At 39.7% G+C, this 19,073-nt stretch overlaps 1 protein-coding gene across 2 annotated transcripts; it reads left to right on the top strand.

The window, feature by feature from the left end:
• The first annotated feature begins 991 nt into the window (after positions 1–991).
• SERPINB12 (serpin family B member 12) lies at positions 992–18,324 on the top strand. Of its 2 annotated transcripts, XM_036742268.1 has the most exons (8): positions 992–1,159; positions 6,582–6,701; positions 6,856–6,870; positions 7,485–7,625; positions 9,393–9,510; positions 14,640–14,782; positions 15,954–16,121; positions 17,920–18,324. In XM_036742268.1, the coding sequence occupies exons 1-8, from the start codon at positions 992–994 to the stop codon at positions 18,322–18,324; spliced, it is 1,278 nt and encodes a 425-aa protein (XP_036598163.1). The 2 variants fall into 2 exon arrangements, with proteins under 2 accessions (XP_036598163.1, XP_036598164.1); XM_036742269.1 differs by lacking the exon at positions 6,856–6,870 and having other exon boundaries at positions 6,582–6,644.
• Positions 18,325–19,073: the final 749 nt, after the last annotated feature.

The raw sequence follows: 19,073 nt of genomic DNA, 5'->3' as shown, positions 1-19,073 counted from the left end.
ACTGAGAACTTAAGTGACTTGACCATGGTTAGACAGTATGTGTCAGATGTGAGGCTTAAACTCAGCTCTTCCTGGCTTTCTAATCACTATTCAGCATAGTTCTCACTTCCTAATATTACTCTGTCATTTATACGTATTTCTCATCTCCCCTACTGTAGGGTGTCCCTAAAGTCTGGACACATAGGCAAAAATGTGTATTTTGAAATATTTGGAATATTAACAGACCTTAGCCCCCTTGACTTCTTTTTCTGGGGTATGCTGAAGGAGAAGGTGTACTCAATGAAAATCACAGATGCAACAGACTTGGTTGAACATATAAAGAATGAATGTGCTAAAATTGACGGCAATGCGGAGTTATTGCATCATGTTCACGTGAATCTTGCAAAGTGCATCAATCTTTGCATCACAAATGATGGAAATCATATTGAAAATGTTACTTGTTAAGATTCCAATTAAATAAAATGTTAAAAATTTTATTCATTTCACTTCTTGAAAATAGGCATTTTTGCCTATGTGTCCAGACTTTAGAAACACCCTTGTAGACTGTATAGTCTTCGTGGGCTTTGATTATGTGTTTTTTTAATTGCATCCACAGGGTATAGGGTGAGGCATGGTAGGCAGTAGGGTACTAATGGACATTTGACAAACTGAACTGAAATGGGCAGAACATTTAGACAGAGCCAGGCACTGCATTGTGAGGAGGCGAAAACAGAAAAGGAAGCTTTTCCTGGCTGCTGACCAGAGTGGGCATTTAGCTGGGGAGAAGAGCAACAGTTTACTTCAATTCCTACAGAGCAACGGAGACTCCTGAGAGCATTGCACTAGCAGTGGAGCAGATCAGTATCAGGAGGATTATGAACTTCATATTTCATATTTTCAAATCTTAATGAATAAATGCTCCTAGCAATATGCTGTGGAATTTAGCCTGACATGTTTTAATCCAAGAATTCTTTTTTTCTCTCTTTTTTTTTAGCCTACTTTCAGCTTCACAATGGACTCCCTCGTGACAGCCAATACCAAGTTTTGCTTGGATTTTTTCCAAGAGCTAAGTAAAGGTGATGAACCGGCAAACATCTTCATCTGTCCTCTGAGCATTTCAGCTGCCTTTGGCATGATCAGCCTAGGGGCTAAACGCTCCACTGCAGATCAGATCAATGAAGTAAGTGCTTCTTGCCATGTTTTTATATACCTCTGTGCTCATTGCAAGTACTCATACAAAGTTGTTGCTGTTTGTTGTTTGTCCCTTGTTCTCAAAGAGGACCATGACATCCTGGAGGCGATGCCATGACATGCAAATGAATTGGACTTAAGTGAAGGAGGGCTGTACAAAGTCACCAATCTCACATTTCCCTCCTGAGCCATGGGGGTCCAGGGGCAATATATAGATCAGGGCCACTGGAGATGTCCCCAGATGAGGTGGAAGAACTTGGCCTTTTAAAGCTAAGGACTTTAGCAAGTCTCAGTTTGACTGAGGCAATGCCAATTTAAGGGCATTTAAGGCTAGGTTAAAAAAAAGGCAAAGAATGGCCTCTTTAACTTAGTCCAGGAAAAAAAAAAATTCAAACTGGGAGGCAAAGACCCTCAGGGTTTCCAGCCAAAACAGAAAAATTCCTATTTGCATTCACTAAGAGTCAGTTAGGGCCCAGGCAGGCCTGCACAACTTGCTGCCCATGGGCTGCTTATGGCCCTTGGGCTGCTTCATTTCCTCTACATGCAAAAGATGTTTTCCTCTACATTTTTCTAGCTCACCCCCCCACCCCTGCCCCCAAATCCTTTTGAGCAGGCCTGATTTAAGGCACTGTCCTTAAGAAACAGATCTGGGATAGTAAGCTAGAGTGGAAAGCCAAGTTTGCTAATAATGCTGCTGGAAAAGAGTAATGATAAGATGGCATTTAAATACTGTGCTTCATCATTGACAAATCATGTTCACATACATGATTTCATTTGATTCTCTCTAAACAATTGCTGACCCCCATGCAATATGGGGATAATATCTTTATTTACATAAAGATATAAAGGTATTATCTTATCTGCATATTACATTGAGCCAAGACCAGACCCAGATAACATGGTAGTCAGAAAAAATTGGGACTTCAACATGTTAAAATCCCTAACCCGAAAATCCTTTTGCTATAGAATATGGACTCATTAGTCCCTGTATAATCAAACTAATTTCATTATCAATAAATTGAAGAAGCAATTTAAATTGAAAATGATGTGTGAAATGATAGTTTACACACACACACACACACACACACACACACACACACACACACACACACACACATCTTTGTGAGGATTTGGGGAATCATTTGTGACACAAATAGCTTCCTTCTTTGAACCTGGAAGCACCTGAATTGATTCCAAATGAGAGGACAAGAATCATCTTGTTTCTGTGGCAAACACAATCAAAAGCCTGAACTGGAGTGGTCAGATCAGGACTTGTGCATGCTAGGTAGGCCAGTCCTTCCCAAAGAACCAGTTACTTATTCAAGGGAGGCAATACAAACTCCACCAGGGTCCCAAAGAAACATGGTGAAAGGGAATTTATCGAAAGTGCCCTGGAAAAATTTAAGTTGATTTCATCTAGGTTTTGCAGAGTCCTCCTCAGATAGGACCCTATTCCGTTTATCCTTTACATTTTTAGGGCCCATGATTCGTTTCTTGCTATCCTTCAGCTTTAGTATCTTTACCTATATGGTAAAAGTTCTTCTCTAAGTGGCTAGGTAGTGCAGTGGATTAAGCACAGAGTGCAGTCTCAAAGACTTGAGTTCAAATTTGCCCTCAGACACTTGCTAGCTGTGTGACCCTGGACAAATCCGTCAACCTCTGCCCACCTCAGTTTCTTCAATTATAAAAAGAGGATTATAATAGCACTTATCTCCCAGGGTTGTTATACGGATCGAATGAAAAAATATTTGCAAAGTGCTCAGCATGGTGCCTGGTATATAAAAGTTACTTAATAAATGCCTCTCTCTTCTCCTGTCTGAGAGCCCAGTGTAAGAACTCAAATCCTTCACTCTGCCCAGGCACTCACCTCACTGTCTCACACTCCTTCCTTCGGCACCTTCCTCATAATGCCTCTGCCTACAACGCCTTCCTCTTTTTTCTCTTTTGATCTAAATCCTTCAAGCACCAACTATATTCCTACCTTTTTTACAAGGCCTGCCAGGCCATGTTGATCTGTCCCTTCTCTGAATTTCCATGAGTGGCACTGATGGTCTGTATCATTCATATGGTACCAACAGTATCCTGCTTGGCATTACATGTTATTTTTCTGTTTGTATATTTTGTAGATTCATAGACTCAGAGACTCTTAGAACTGGAAAGGGCCTAGGCAACACGATCATTTTTATAGATGAGAAAACTAAGGCTGACAGGTCAAGTCCAAGGTCATACAGATGGTTGGTAGATGGGCTGAGACTAGAACCCTAGGTTTCTTGCCTCTCAAGCTAGTGTTCTTTTCACACTGTCTCTTCAACTGTACAGTTAACTCCTTGAAGGTGGTACCTCAGGGCTAAATTAGAATAATGTTTCATTTAGGTAGTGCTTCACACCCATTACTTCATTTGATTCTTACACTAACTCTTTGAGGAAAGTTCACAAGTATTATTATCTCCATTTTATAGATGAGGAAATTAGATTCATGGAGGCTCAGATTGCCCAGACGTATCACAACTAGTAAGTGCCAGAGTGAGGACTCCAACCCAGGGCTTTTTTTAATTGGAGGAAGGGAGGAGGAGGAAGAGAGCAAGAAAGAGGCAGGAGGATACTCACATTCAAATATGAAATGTTTATAAAGTGAGTTACAAGATGCCATTTGGACCTTGCAATAAATCAGCCTCCAAAAGTTTAAGATTACGTACATAGTTGTAACTCAATAGCTTTGTAGAGAGTCAAACAGGCTAGACCAGAAAAGACTCTATGTGTAAATGCTGCTAAGAGGAGCTAATTTGAAAATCAGTCAGTCAATGGGCATTGATTAAGCACTCTGTTCTAGTTGCTATGGTTTGTTTTTTTACTTACGTGTGACATACTGGGGGTCTTTTTGAAATAAGTGTTGTTGATGTCTTTTGTTTTTACATCATGGTCATTATTGGAAATAGCCTAACTCCCCACTCTGATTTAACCTTCCCTTGTAACAAGCAAATCAATTAAGGAAAAACTTGATAAAATTGCTTCAGCTGACAATGCATGTAATATTCTGCCAGAGTAGTGGTATCTCACCTCTCTGCTCTGAGGAAGAGGAAGTATGTTTCATTTTCTGTTTTTCTGGGCTATTATTGGTTTTTGTCTCTTCCCTCCTTTCTTCCCTCCTCTTTCTTTCCTTTTCCTTCCCTTCCTTTCTTTTCCTTCCCTTCCTTCCTTTTCCTTCCTTCCCTTTCTTTTCTCCTTCCTTCCTCCCTACCTCTCTCCCTCCCTCCTTTCTTCCTTCCTTTCTTTTTCCTTCCTTCCTTCCATTTGTTTGTTCGTTCCTTCCTTCCTTCCTCCCTCCCTCCCCCCCTTCCCTCCCTCTCTCTTTTGGTGAACGAGATCTGTGATTTCATGGGCATACGAGTCTCTGCTAAGTAAGTCAGTGCTTACACTACAACTTACAGTCTTAACAAGAGTTCAGATGTTAAGTGACTTTGCCAGGTTCACATGGCTTATATATGGCAAAGGAGGATCTTGAACTCCACTCTCCCTGAGTCTGAGTTTGGGTGTCCTTCCACTACTCCACAGTACCTTCAGTTTCTCATTCTAGCGATTTAGTATTGACTATGGAATTGATCAATCAGTCAACAAGCATTCATTAAGCACTTATCACGTGCCAGGCATTGTATTAGGTGCTGGGTATGCAAAGACAGAAGTGATATAGTTCTTGCCCTTAAAGGAGCTTATGTTTGAATAGAAGAGACAATATGAACATGTATAGACAAATATAAAAATGCATACATACAAAAGATACAAGGTAATATTGGAGAGGAAGTCTGGCCTTCCTGCCTCTAGGGCCAATGCCCTAACCACTGCACTATCTACCTTGCTGCTGCCTTGATCTTAGAATGATGGGTGCCCTTCCATAAGGTCCTATATAACTGTTTGTTTACATCACCATAGGAAACCCTCACCTACCTTCAGAGCAGCCTTTGAAACCCAGTCTGAATTGCAGAATGTTAAAAGCTGGAAAGGACCTGAGAGAACAAAACTTCAGCCCAAAGCTCTCATCTGACAGACAAGGATACTAAGGCCCAGAGGAAGGGGCAGGAATAAGGGGCTGTCACAGCTGCCACAAGTGGCAGATCGGAGACACAAACTCACTCTTCTTATGTCTATTCCAGGGCTTCAAACCATACTTCCTTTAGTTTCTCTGTCTTTTGATAGCATCTACAGTGGATGATTGATAAATGGAGTTTTTCTGCCCAGAAAAATTTTTTAAATGATCACTTATTAAAGAAGAGTTTGAAGTCAGAGAAAACTACGGAATCCATACTAATTCTCAAAAGAACGTAAGCCCCATTGAGGGTAGCAACTATTTCATTTCCATCTTTGTGTTGCCACTGCCCAGCACAGTGCCTGGTACATCCTAGGAGTTTAACAAATGCTTATTAATTGATTGATTACAAAAGCCTTTCTGAAGGATGGTATTAAATTTCCCATAACATTTGTAACATTATGGGCACTTATCTAATAATCTTAACACTTGGAAAGGGCTTTAGAATCAGAAAACTGATGTTATGGGCATTTATCTAATTAAGTCCTAACATTAAAAAGTCCATTAGAACCAGAAAACCTGGGTTCAAGCCACAGCTCTGTCAGTTACTCTAACAGGCCCACTATCTTTTGCCATGATCTGGCTACATCCAGACTCTCATGTTCACTTCTGTGCAAGGATATTAAGAAATTGGAATGCTCCCAGAAGACAGAAGCAATGTTGGTGAGAGAACTGGAAAATATTCCCGATAAGGATAGATTTATGTTTAATCTTGGAGACACTTAGAGAGGATATGACTATATTCAAATCTTCAAAGGGCTGACATAGAGAAGGTAGAATTAGACTCGACTTGTTCTGCTTGGCCCCAGAGGGCAAAATGAGGAATGATGTGGAAAGTTACACAGTGGTAAATTGGGGCCTCTATTTAGGGAAAGATTTCCTAATAATTACAGCTATAAGTGCTACCCAAGAGTGGATAGATTGCTTCATAAGGTAGTGGGTCTTACATTCCTGGAGGTCTTCAAGGGAAGTTTGGATGACCAAGTGGGAATATTGCATACGGTATTGATCATATTCAAGTATGGGTTGGAATAGATTATGTCCGAGGTCTTTTTCAACTCTAAGATTCTGTGAAAGTGCCTTCACTCACGTGGCTTCTCTGATTCTTGTAACAACCCTGAAGAGGGGGTTGGGGGCAGGGCAGAGATGTAGACACAGGTCTTAGAGATGAGGGAACTGAGTTTTCAAGAGGTTAAATGACTTTCCTGAAGTCATGGACTATGGACTATTAAGGGATAGAGTCAGGATTAGAAATGAAGACTTCTGGCTCTTGGCCTAGGTGTGGGTTTTTTTTTTTTGATTACATTATATTCACACTCCAACTCTGTAGGTGCTACACTTTAATGAAGTTTCACAAAGTAAAGGCACAGAACCTGAAATTTCTTCGAAAGGAGTAAGTCAAGAAGACAAGAGGGACCAGCAAGAGACATCAGAACCTCCAAATCCACAGGTATCTATCTTATCATAATAAACTGATATCCCTTCTCAATAAAGATGGTCATCTACTTGCTGCTTGGGTTTTCTTTGAAGATAAAAGTTCAAGACAGCATTAGGTCCCATACATCTTAAAAAAAAAACCCAACCAACCAAAAAACTAATATGAGACCAAAAGTCTCTCTGTGATTCCTCTCACCTGCCAGTTCATAGGTTAGTGGATTTGGTTATTGTTTTTTTCTGCAACTTCATGAAGGATGATGGCTAGTTGCTAGAAAGGCAGGAATTGCTACTCCACTCAGAGGTCTGAAGGTGATATTACCTATCCTGGATGAGGCCGTGACTTAGGACAGGGCAGGCTCAGGGAGGTATCCATAATGATTCTCACCCAATAAATGCAAAGAATTTTTCTTTGTCCTATATCAGAAATGTGGCTGCTGCAGTAGTTAAAACATTTTCTTGGGGCCATCTTGTAGAATTCAGGAGAGGATGGATAGTAGGTTCCTATCAAGATCCTGATATCCAGGTAAGGGGGTTGTATGAAGTTTGGCAATATTTTATAGAACTCCTTTTAAGGGCAATACAACAGGATGAAAAAAGATGCCTTGTATGGAGCTTCCTTTAAAGTATTTATTGTTACTTAAGTATTCCATACTATAATTAAAAATTTAAAACTACACAGAAATACTACTATACTTGTATGTAATTAGTTGAATGACAAGTAGGTGTCTGTTAAGAGAGTGTATCTTCAAGGGACAGATTAATGACACTTTATCCAATTTTATTATGTCCTATCAAGAATACGAAATCCTTGACTGAGTATAGAGATTCTGACTCCTACTTTGGGAAGCTGCTCAAGAAGCTGGACAGGATAAAATCCGATTACGTCCTGAGTATGGCCAACAGGCTGTATGGAGAGCAGGAATTTCCAATTTTGGCTGTAAGTAAAACACAGCTAGTATGTTTTGAAGTTTTTCCCCTTCCAGGGCTCCTCTTGAGGGCAATGCAACAGATGGACAAAAGAACATGATAGAGATGGTAACCGGTAACCATTTGTGCCAGTGTGGCTGAACATTGCACTATGATTGTCTTTCCCACACAATGGGCTGCTCCTTGCAATGACTGCTTTCTGTTTGTAGCTTTGTCACTGAGAATCATGTGCTCCTCCTGCTAGTTCTGAGAAAGGTACCATAATTGCTGCATACTAGGTCATTCTTGTCCAACCCTAGTTTGGCAGAAGTCCACAACTAACTCTGCTGTCGCATTGAAACAGCTCCAGTTTATGGTCTCCTAAGTCTCTGAGTGTTTCTTCTGCTCATTATTCTATTTCTCACGGCCTAACCATCTAGCATGAGCCGTGGTTCTATACACTGCGCAGTCCACCCTGAAGCCCTTCTGCACTGTGGGAGAGGGGAAAAGGCTTCAGTCAAGATGTCTGGGCACCATACATCTTGTCTACAGGGTGAAGATGGGGACCAGCATGGGAAGCAGAGGTCAGTGACCAGAAATACAGTTCTTAAAACTAGAAGGATAAGAGAGTAATGATGTCTGCAACAAAAGCCAAAGTCAGTAGCTGGGGTTGCCAATTACAGAACTTCATGGGCCGGAGGTAGTAGTATTTTATGTATCTACATATCTGAAGAGGAAGCCAGGTAAAAAGTATAACAGGAGTATAAACAAGGGAGAAGGAATGTGTGTAACAGGAGACAAGGTTTGACACTGAAGACATATAGTAGTGATTCTGAATCAGTGAGGAGCAAGGTGTTGGGTTAGACTGAAAGCATTCCAATTTGCCATACTCACCACTCTACAACTATACGCAGTCTTGGTTTCCCCTGAGCAACTATTTTCTCTAGCAACAATGGATTCTACATAGTGGTGGACCCCACAAGGATCCATTTGCTCCATTTCAACTGATGGTGAGACATTCTAAACATAAAGAGAAGCAATATGGTATAACAGATAAAATACTAGACTTGGAACTAGGAAGACCTGAGTTCAAATCTCACCTCAGATACTAGCTCTGTGACACTGGTCAAGTCACTCAACTTCCCTGGGCCTTGTTCTTCTTCCGGAAAATGAGCCTGGACTACATGGCCGCAAATATTCCCTCCAGATTTAAACCGATGATTCTATGATAAAGCCTTATGCAGTCCTAACTCCTAGAAGTATGCCTTTTGCTATTCAGGGGTACCACAATTCTTAGGAATCAAAATGAAATTTGTGAAAGGATACTAAAATGCAATAGAGTTTGAAAGGACTGACATTCTGAGGTATTTCCTAATTTAGAACAGAATCAAACTTTCATCTTACAAATAAAATGAGATTTTATGTGCTGGATTTTGATTCTCCAGAAGGAATAACAATATTAATAATGATGATGATGTGGTCTATGTCACTTAAAAATATTCGGCTTGTACACAGGCCATAAACGGAACATGGAATTATAAAGATATTGGTGTGGAAAGGAATTTATTATTCTACCTTTGCCCTAATTCATGACCATGCTAATTCAACGCAATTGCTCAAATGGTCCTGCCTGATTCAGACTGGATGTGGGTAGGAATGCAAAGATCCATTTCTATCGTGTTCGGCAATTATCAATATTTTCCGAGTTTGATTTCCTACTACTATTGGATTACTTAGCTGCTGATTTGGTAACTGTATATGATTTTATTCTAGTATCTTCTACTTCCCTATCTAACAGGCATATTCAGATAGTGTGATGGAATTTTACCATACAAGCATTGAAAGTGTGGATTTCCGAAAGGACACAGAAAAATCCAGACAACAGATTAATTTCTGGGTTGAATGTCAAACTCAAGGTAAGAAAGTGAGAGTCCATAACATGAGCTGGAAAACTAGGGACTTTTTAGATTGTCATGTTTATCACAGGATTTAGACCTGGAAGGGAATCTTAGCATCCATCTAATACAAACCCATTCATTTTAAAGATGAAATAACTTGGGTCTGGAGAGAATAAGTGATTGCCAAGTCACAAGGGAATAAATAATAGTAGTAGTGATAACAATACTGACAATAAAAACTGACATCTAAGTGGTACTTGATGGTTTGAAAAGCCTTTGACAGAATTATACTCAACCACCCTATGAGGTCAGGGGCTATAGGTGTTATCATTATCATTTTACATGTGAGAAAACTGAGGCTGATGGAAGAGGTTAAGTGTCTTACCTAAGGTCATGGAGCAAGTTTTGGAGCTGGGATTCCAACCCAGTTCCTGGGACTTCAGAGTTTTTAAGTCGCTCAGCTGTCTTTCTGATGTTGCTGTTACTGCATAAATGTTGTTTTTTTCTAGTTCAGAACCAATGCTTTGCGTGCTGCATCACCCACTGGCAACCACCCAGTGAGTGGCTCTGTTAAATGTTTGTTGGTGTGTAAAGAGAGATTGTTTTGCTAGTGCCAACATGGTTGGCAATGGAACCTAGATGTTTTACTATAAAATTATTAATTGCATAGTGAGGAAAACATCCTCCACATGATGAAGGAGAATACCAGCAAGAAATTCAGAATTTCCACTTCTATTAAGTATAAAGCAGCTACCACCACACAGAATTTAAGTTCTGTAGAGATATAGGTTTACCAAAAACAAAATGGAAGCAATAAAGGCCAATTTTTCTCATACTTTCTTCCAATATTGTATATTTTATCCTGAATAAAGAGGGATACTGGAGAGAGTAGAGAAAAGTGGAGATCTGAATGTAGCATGAATAGAATATTTTCATGAATTGAAAAAGAGAAGCCACATCAATACATATAACCCTGTTAAAAACACCCAGTCCATGATTTTGAAGAGGCAGCAGAACTGCTTATTAAAAATGGGACCTCTCCCTTTCTTGGCACAGCTTTGACTGTGATTAAGTCACTAGTGGGTGGGATCAAAATACTTCAGATTTTGATATGTCTAAATTAAGAAGTCACTGGACAGGACCTTCTAGGGATGAGGCCTCAAAAAGTGGCCATTCAACTCCAATCACATTTAAATATTACCTTTAAATACAGGTTCTAGGTTGCTCACCTATAGCCTAGAATACCAACCACATTTTCCTCAAGGTTAATTACTGTGATTTTGCGGTCCATGACCCAGTAACTATGGAGTTACATTTCTCTCCCCTTGATCCTCTTTCCAACTTTATTCCCCTTGCCATAATTATGTATTCTTATGGTTATCCCTAATAAGCAGGTTACAGATTATCATGGTTAGAAGGGACCTTAGAAGTAATTGGTCCCAACCGTTTCATTTTATAGATGAGTGAAATGAGCCCCAGAGTGCTAAAATGATTTGCCTAAGGTCACACCCAAACTCTGGTCTTTCTATTCCAAGACCAGTACTCTTGTTACTACTTTCACTATTATATTTGTGAACAAGATGCTGCCTTTGTGACATACTAATAACATGTTTGTATTTAAGTTGGTAGAATAAGAAGCTTAATTCTGTTATGCTTAAGACTATTGGGTTTTGCGTGCGAATGTTTGTGCGTTAATGCATCTGTTTATATTTTTTCCTTTATTTTTCAATGAACATTTATTTTCTCAAACCCCACAAATTAAAAGGAAAAGAAAAGAAAAGAAAAGAAAAACAAGATCCTGGTAACAAATAGATATGGTCAAACAAAACAAACTCCCACACTGTTCCTGTCCAAAAATACATGTCTGATTCTGTACCCTCAGTCCATTACTTCTCTGTCAGGAGGTAGGTAACATGTTTCATCCATCAGTCCCCTGAAACCATGGCTAGTCAGTGAATTGATCAGAATTCCTAAGTCTCTCAAAGCTGTCTATCTGATGTCGCTGTTATTGCATAAAAGTTATTCTTGTAGTTCTGCCCACTTTCCTCTGCATAATCATCAGATACTAAAAGATACCAAACTGATCTATAGAGCCAAATTCTAGTCCTAGCTGATTCTTCTCCCAGCTAGTTATGCGATCTTGGGTAAGTTGCTGAAGCTTATAGGCTTTAGTGCCCTCATCTGTAAAACAAGAGTTGAACTTCATGATGGATGACTACGCTTCCCATATCTACCATTCTATGGTTCTGAACACTATATACAGCTCTCCCCTGCCCTCACCTCCCAACACAGAAAACCAGCTGTTTGCTACCCGGCTGAGAATGCATGGCATTTCATGGTGAAAAGGTAGAGATGGTCCAGGTCTGCTCCTTGCTGATGTCAAAAGCCAGCTTAGATAGCCTTCTAATCACATTTGTGTGCTAAGGCTGAGAGAATCAATATGCTAGCAAGCCCTCTCATTGACAGTCAGGAGACTTGATGGGATTTCTAATAATGGAACTATGCATGTTGTCTTTGATTTTTCCACAGACATTTACTGAGCCCTTGCTATACGTAAAGCACTGTTCTAGGCTCTGTGTGCGATACAAGTATATTTAAGGCATCCAGGGAACTTATAAACCAGTTGGGGATACATAATATGGTAAGATTTACAGCTAGAAGAGGCTTATGGAGGCCATCTCATCCACCTGCTTATTTGGAAATGAAGAAACCAAGGCTCAAAAAGGTTAAGAGACGTGACAGAGGACTCACAAACAATAAGTACTGGAGCTGAAATAGGACAAGTCCTTTGACTCCAAAGTCAGTCCTCTTTTGACATGAACACGTTGTCTCTTTTAAATAAAAAGTCAATAGCAATGTAAGGCAGAGCCAATTAAACATGGCTATGGGGGAGATATTATATTTTATGAGCTCAAGTCATTTGAGCCAGATAATACTGAAAGAACTGCAGATGTGATTTCCAAGCTACTCTTAGTGATCCTTGACAAATCATGGAGAATAGAAGGGACCAGATGTTGCAAGATCAAAGAAAGACAAATGTGGGGTTGGTAAATAATGAACTTGACTTCAAAAGCTGGCAAAATCCTAGAGCCTAGCGTATCATTAAAAGTAGAGTTAGGGAACACTTAGAAAAAGAAGTGGTGATCACACAACAAAAAACAAACTCAAACAGCTTTCTCAAGAACAAGTCATGCCAAATGAATATCATTTCTTTCTTTGACAGTTACAGGGTTGGTCAGTCATGGGCAGTGTTATAGTTGATCTAGAATTCAGCAACACATTTGACAAAAGTCTTTCCTACCATCTTTGTGGATGAATGGGAAAGATGCAGACTAGACAACAGTGCAGTTAGGTGGAATCAGGTTGCTGAATGGTAAGATCCAAAAAGCAGCTGATTAACAGGCTGATGTCAGCTTGGAGTAGGATCTCTAGTTTAGTGCCTCAGGGATCTATCCTTGGACCTTTACTGTTCCATTTATATTTATTAGTTATATTTGCAATATTATATATGATTTGTTATAGTATATATTTATATGATTTATTAGATATATTTATCATATTAGTTATCTTTATAAATTAATATATTAGTCATGTTTATTATATTAGTTATATCTATTATTTCCATAATATTAATTAGTGCAGCATTGGCAGAGGAATCTGACACAAAGCTGGGAGGGGGAGCTAATAAGTTAGATTGAGAACCATGATTCAAAAGATCTCAACAGGCTAAAAATTTGGATTCAGTCTAATAAAATGAACCTTAATAGGAATAGAGGCAAAGTTCTGTGCCTGAATTAAAAAAATATAACATGTAGCGGATGAAACTAGAATGGTGAGAAATTAGCTCATGTGAAAGAGATTGGAGTGTTTCAGTTGACCTGCAGTCTTAGTATGAGTCAACAATGTTGATACAGAAGCTAAAAAAATAGCAAATACTACCCTAGGCCACATTAAGATAGTCATAGTGTCTAGGTGATAGTCCCAGTGTACACTGCCCTGATCATAACATATCTTGAGTATTGTGTTCAGATCTGGGTGACACCTTTTGGGAAAGAAATTGAGAAGCTATATCCAGAAAAGAGTCACGAGGATGGTAAAAGGACTGGAGAACATGCCACAAGGGATTATCTGAAGAAGATGGGGATGTTTTAGCTAGAGAAGAGAAGACCTCCAGGGGACATGCTAGCTATCATAGATTTAAAGGGCTGTTGCATGGAAGAGGGTTTACACTTGTTCTGTTTCTCCTCAGAAGGCTGAACAAGTATTAGGTGTAAGCTGTGAAGAAGATTTCATCCTGATGTAAGCAAATCACATTTAGAGCCAATGCAGAGTGACTCTGGCTGGCTTGGGTGGGAATAGGTTCTGGATTACTTGGTGATAAATGACTGCTTATTGGGTGTGGTATGGATTAAATAGCCTCTAATGCTCTTTCCAGATTCCATGATTCTGTGATTACACTATTAGGTCTTTAAGATCAAGCCTGAGGAACATTACAGAGAGGGGAGTGTTGTCCACTCAGTGTTCTGAGGTGTACACTTTTCATGTGGACAATTAAAGTAGCCTAAAAAGTTAAAAACAAACAAACAAAAGAAACATCATGGAACCCTGGCTCGTGATTGGTTGAAGCTACGTGACTTAGTAGACAGAGTGCTGGACTCAGATTAGGGATTTAGACTCAAATCCCTCCTCAGACACTGGCTATGTGACCCTTGGCAAATCATTTAAGCTCTGTGAGTGTGTGTCCTCGTCTTCAAAATGCAAATAAGAACAGACGCTAACTTTCAGGGTTTTTGTAAGGATGAAATTAAAATTTCAAACTTTAAGGTGCTGAAAAATATCAGCTCATAATTTTTAACATGACTGTGGTATTTCATACTTGGGCAGGATAAGGCCTGGAGTCAGGAAGACCTGAGTTCAAATGTGACCTCAGGAATTTACTAGCTATATGACCCTGGGCAAGTCACTTAACCCTGTTTGCCTCAGTTTTCTTATCCATAAAATGAGCTGGAGAAGGAACTGGCGAACCACTCCAGTAGCTTTGCCAAGAAAACTTCAAATGGGGTCACAAAGACATGGACACAACTGAAACGAATGATCAACAACAGAATATTTTACACTTAGAATGTGTTCTGGGATGTTTCCTTCAGGTAAAATCAAGGACCTCTTTGACAAAGACAACATTACTGATTCTACAGTGCTGGTGCTGGTGAATGCTGTCTACTTCAAGGCCAAATGGGAAAAATGTTTTGACTCTGAAAAAACAGAAGACTCACCTTTCTGGCTAAACAAGGTAGCAATCTCTAAATAACATGTTACTCTAAAGACACCAGTCATCATATCAGTTTTGACAGTAATGTTAAATAGATGCAGCATGGAGTAGTGGGTAAAGAATCCACCTCAAAACCAGGAAGAACTGGGATCAAGTTTTACCTCTTATACATACTAGGTGTGTGACTCTGGTGACTTCTTAATATTTTGGCCCAAAGGTGTTAAACTTACACGCCAGGGAAGCAAGCAAGGCCAGAAACAGATTTAAATGTAATAGGGAAATGTTCAACAAAATAGATAAAAATACAATGCAAAATAGATAATGTTAATTATTTAATTAAGTCAATAAGGAGCCAAAGAATCTGTTTCTATTTGAGTTTTATACCTCTGCCCTAGGTAACTTTCTAAGAATATAAATTGCTGAGAAAGTGCTAACCTGCATTGGGAAAGAGAAATTCCTCCCTTGTGAGTTCCCAAAGTCAATGAAATCACAGGTTCTGTCTCTGTGCCTATGGTTAATATCATGGCCTAATAGAACTTGGGAGTAAGGAAGACCTGGATTTAAGTCTTGTGTCTAACACTTACTGCCTGACCATAACCATCACCATTTTGTCCTTCTGAGACTCAGGCAATTCCCTAAGACCTAACCACTAAGTTGTAGGTGTTTTGTGTTCTATATTAGTGGAGGTATTTTCTGCATGGTTGAGATCATACATCCTCCACATACTGAACTGTGATTAAGCGTGTTTTCTATAGCCCATACATGGAAACACCAAGAGCTATTAAGTATCTTTTGTGTATATGTGCAATTTTTAAATATATTGATACTGATAAGTCAATGGAGAAGAAATATAGACTGTTTTACTTGTTTAATTTCCCATGGATTATTATTCTAAAAGTCAGAGTAAGTGGGAAGAGTAGGATGTATATTTGAGTTCTAATCTGCCATTAGCATCCGTTACTAATGTTTAATATAATACGGTCACTCCCATGTACTAAAGAGAAGTGACTCACTGAGAATGATGCACCAAAAGCCCGAATTCAGTGTAATTTAGATCATCTAATCATTCTAACTTCAGCAAGTTTTAAAATTCCTGGAAAATGTGCCCCTTTGCCTGAAGCAGCCATGAGCAAGATTGAATATCTGTGAGAAAGGTTAGTTTGCTCTTAAACTTTCCTGCCTTTGTTGACAGAACGAGCAGAAAAATGTGAAAATGATGAGACAACAGAATACGTTTAGAATTGGTTACATTGAGGAATTAAAGACACAGATTCTTGAGATGAATTATATCAAGGGAAAACTCAGCATGTTTGTCCTGTTACCCCCTTTCCCTGCCGAGGACCCCACTGGATTGGAAGAGGTAAGTTATTATTTTTGTCTCTCTGCTGGGAACTACCTAAACCAATGAAATCACAGGTCAGGTAAAAACAAACAAATTAACTAAATAGAGACTGATAAAGACAGGAGTTTCAGAGATGGTGCAACTAGAATGGTGAGTAGTCTTGAGTCCATGCCACAAGGGGGAGCAGTTGAAAGCACTGAGGGTGCTTACCCTGGAGAAAAGAAGACTTGGGGGACATCAGGGTAGCTGTATTCAAGAATTTGAAAGACTGCCACGTGGAAGAAGGATTAAATTTGTTTTTCATGACTCTAGAGGGAAGAACCAGTAGCAATGAGTGGGAGTTTCAAAGAAGCAAATTTAGCTTAATATAAAGAACAACTAACTAACAACTAGAATTGTAAAAGTGGAATGCAACGATTGAAGAGGCAGTAGTCTCTCCGAGGACCACTTATCAGGGTTCTTACACAGTAGGGGGTACACAGTGCATTATCTGGTCCCCAGGTCCCTTCTAACTCCAAAATTCTGTGATTCTGTGGATTACACATATAGAAGAGACACATGATGACTTTAATTCTGAAGTCCAACTGTACCTCAGCTGTCAGAAATACTTAGAAAATTACCTATCAATTAATTAAACATACTCTTCCTTAAATATATGTCCAACGAATTCTTGCATGAACAAAAATCTGTTCAAACTGAATGGATCTTTCTCTTCTCATCACAGCCAAAGGGAAAATTTATACCTTCTCAAATCTTAACCTTTTTCTATTGCAAATCAATGGGGAGTTGGACACCAAGTGTGGAAAGGGCCTTCTCAGAGAAGCATGCTTCAGTTTCAGGATCAGATTCTACAGAGGCATCTGTTTGGGGTATATGAGCTTTTCAATGCAAATAGGAGCTGCCTGGCAACCTGGGAATAGATTACCAGTGGATTAGACTCTTCTCTCCTCTCCTTTCCTCTCCCCTTCCCTCTTTTCTCCTCTCTCCTCCCTATCCTTCTCCTCCCCTCCCCTCTCCTCTCCAGTCCCCTAATGGAGTATCATACCCTTACCTGAGAGTGTTCTGTCCAAAGGAAGGTAAATTTTGATGGGGGAAACCTACTTAGTCATCTTGAGGCTTGCTGGCTAGGTTTCTTTCTTAAAGACAAGGCCTTATACCCAATTCATTCTGGCTCTCATTGATTGGCCAGCAATAGGTCCCTGCCCAAGCACCACTTCAAGGTTATTTTTTGAGCCCTCAAGGCTCACAGTGACTGTAAATTTCTGCCAGCAACCCTGAGGGTCTTCCCCTCTTAGTTTGATTTTTTTTTTCTTTTATTAAAGGGGCCATCCCTTGACTCACTTCTTAAATAGGCCTATTCACTGAATGGGTATTGCCTCACTCAAAGTGAACTTAGGTTAAAAACGGCAAGGACTCCTACTGCATCCTGGGTCATCTCCAGTCATTCTGATCTATATATGGCCATTGGACCCAGATGGCTCCAGAGGAGAAAGTGAGCCTGGTGACTTTGCACAACCCTCCCTCACTAAATTCCAATTCAATTGAAAGTCATGTCATCATCTTCCTGATGCCATGGTCTTCTTCAAGAACGAAGGACAAACCACAAGACTCCAAAGAGAGAGCTAAAGGATCAGGTTGAGGATAGACGTATATAAGGTAGCTTTTTAAACCAAAAAGGAACTAATCTGGAAGAGTTTTAAAATGAAATATGCTTGGGAGAAACCCTTGCAATATTCAGCACCTATAGATAGTGACCTAGTTGTTTGGAAACAGACTTCTCATTACTAACGGTGGTTAACCTTTTTTATCCTGGTAGCTTGAAAAACAGATGACTCATGAAAAAATAACAGAATGGACCAGTCCCACCATTATGTATGAGGAAAAGGTAGATGTCTCCTTTCCCCAATTCACCATGGAAAGCAACATGGATCTCAACCTTATCCTCCAAAAAATGGGGATCACAGATGTTTTTGATGAAGCCAAGTCTGATCTTAGTGGAATGTCTTCAAGCCCCAACCTGTATTTGTCAAAAGCTGTCCACAAGACATTTGTGGAGGTTAATGAGGATGGTACCCAGGCAGCAGCTGCCACTGGAGCTGTGGTTACTAAAATGTCTGCTTCACTTGATGTGACATTTAATGCCAATCATCCATTTTTATTTTTCATCAAACACAACAAAACAGACACAATCCTTTTCTATGGCAAAGTCTGTTCTCCTTGAGACTCCTCTATTTCCCTCTACTTCATGGGGTGGCAAGAAAATAGTAGCATAGAGTCTCTTTGCTATAATATGAGTACTAGGGACCTGAATTAGAGCTTATCAATTACTTGTCCCCAACCCCCAGCTATCCTGCAGTGTCACTTCCTGGAGGGTTTACTCAATGCAATAGTTAGCTAATACTATTTCTCTCTTTGCTGACAGTTCCCTTGCCAGCTCCTGGGTCCACTTATCTTCACTGACCCCTGGATTTCCACATCAACAAAGTTTAGAAAAAAGCTTATTATCTTTCTTATTTTGTTTTCCTGCATTATTAATGAACCAAGTGAATCAGATCTAGACTATTCAAAAAAGAAACTACAGCCTGGGATCCCCTCTACAGGGGAGGTAACAGTCCTGGGGGCAGACATAAGGGTATATCAGCAGGGAAAATGTACTGTCTTTCTTCCTTACATTCTCTTCAGGTACAGGGAAAATCGCCTCTCCCGTCAATCTCTCAATCCACAAGCATTTATTATGTGTCAGACACTGTGCTAATACCACTCAATAAACTTTTATGTGTCTACTATAGAAACTTAAACAGTGGTCCAGTCCATGCAAATACCCAGGTTAACACTTACCAAAGCTTGAAAATCAGACATTCTCTCCTATGTAAACAGAAGTGCGTTAAGTATGCATCCTCTTCAGAGAGAAGGGAGATGAGGAGATTTATGAGGATTCGCGTCTTAGAAAAATCATATCTTGTCCACTAT

The sequence above is a fragment of the Trichosurus vulpecula genome, chromosome 1 (genome assembly GCF_011100635.1).
Source record: "Trichosurus vulpecula isolate mTriVul1 chromosome 1, mTriVul1.pri, whole genome shotgun sequence".
Taxonomy (NCBI): Eukaryota; Metazoa; Chordata; class Mammalia; order Diprotodontia; family Phalangeridae; genus Trichosurus; species Trichosurus vulpecula.
The sequence above is the reverse complement of the archived record's forward strand: the minus strand, read 5'-3'. Positions and strand labels throughout refer to the sequence as shown.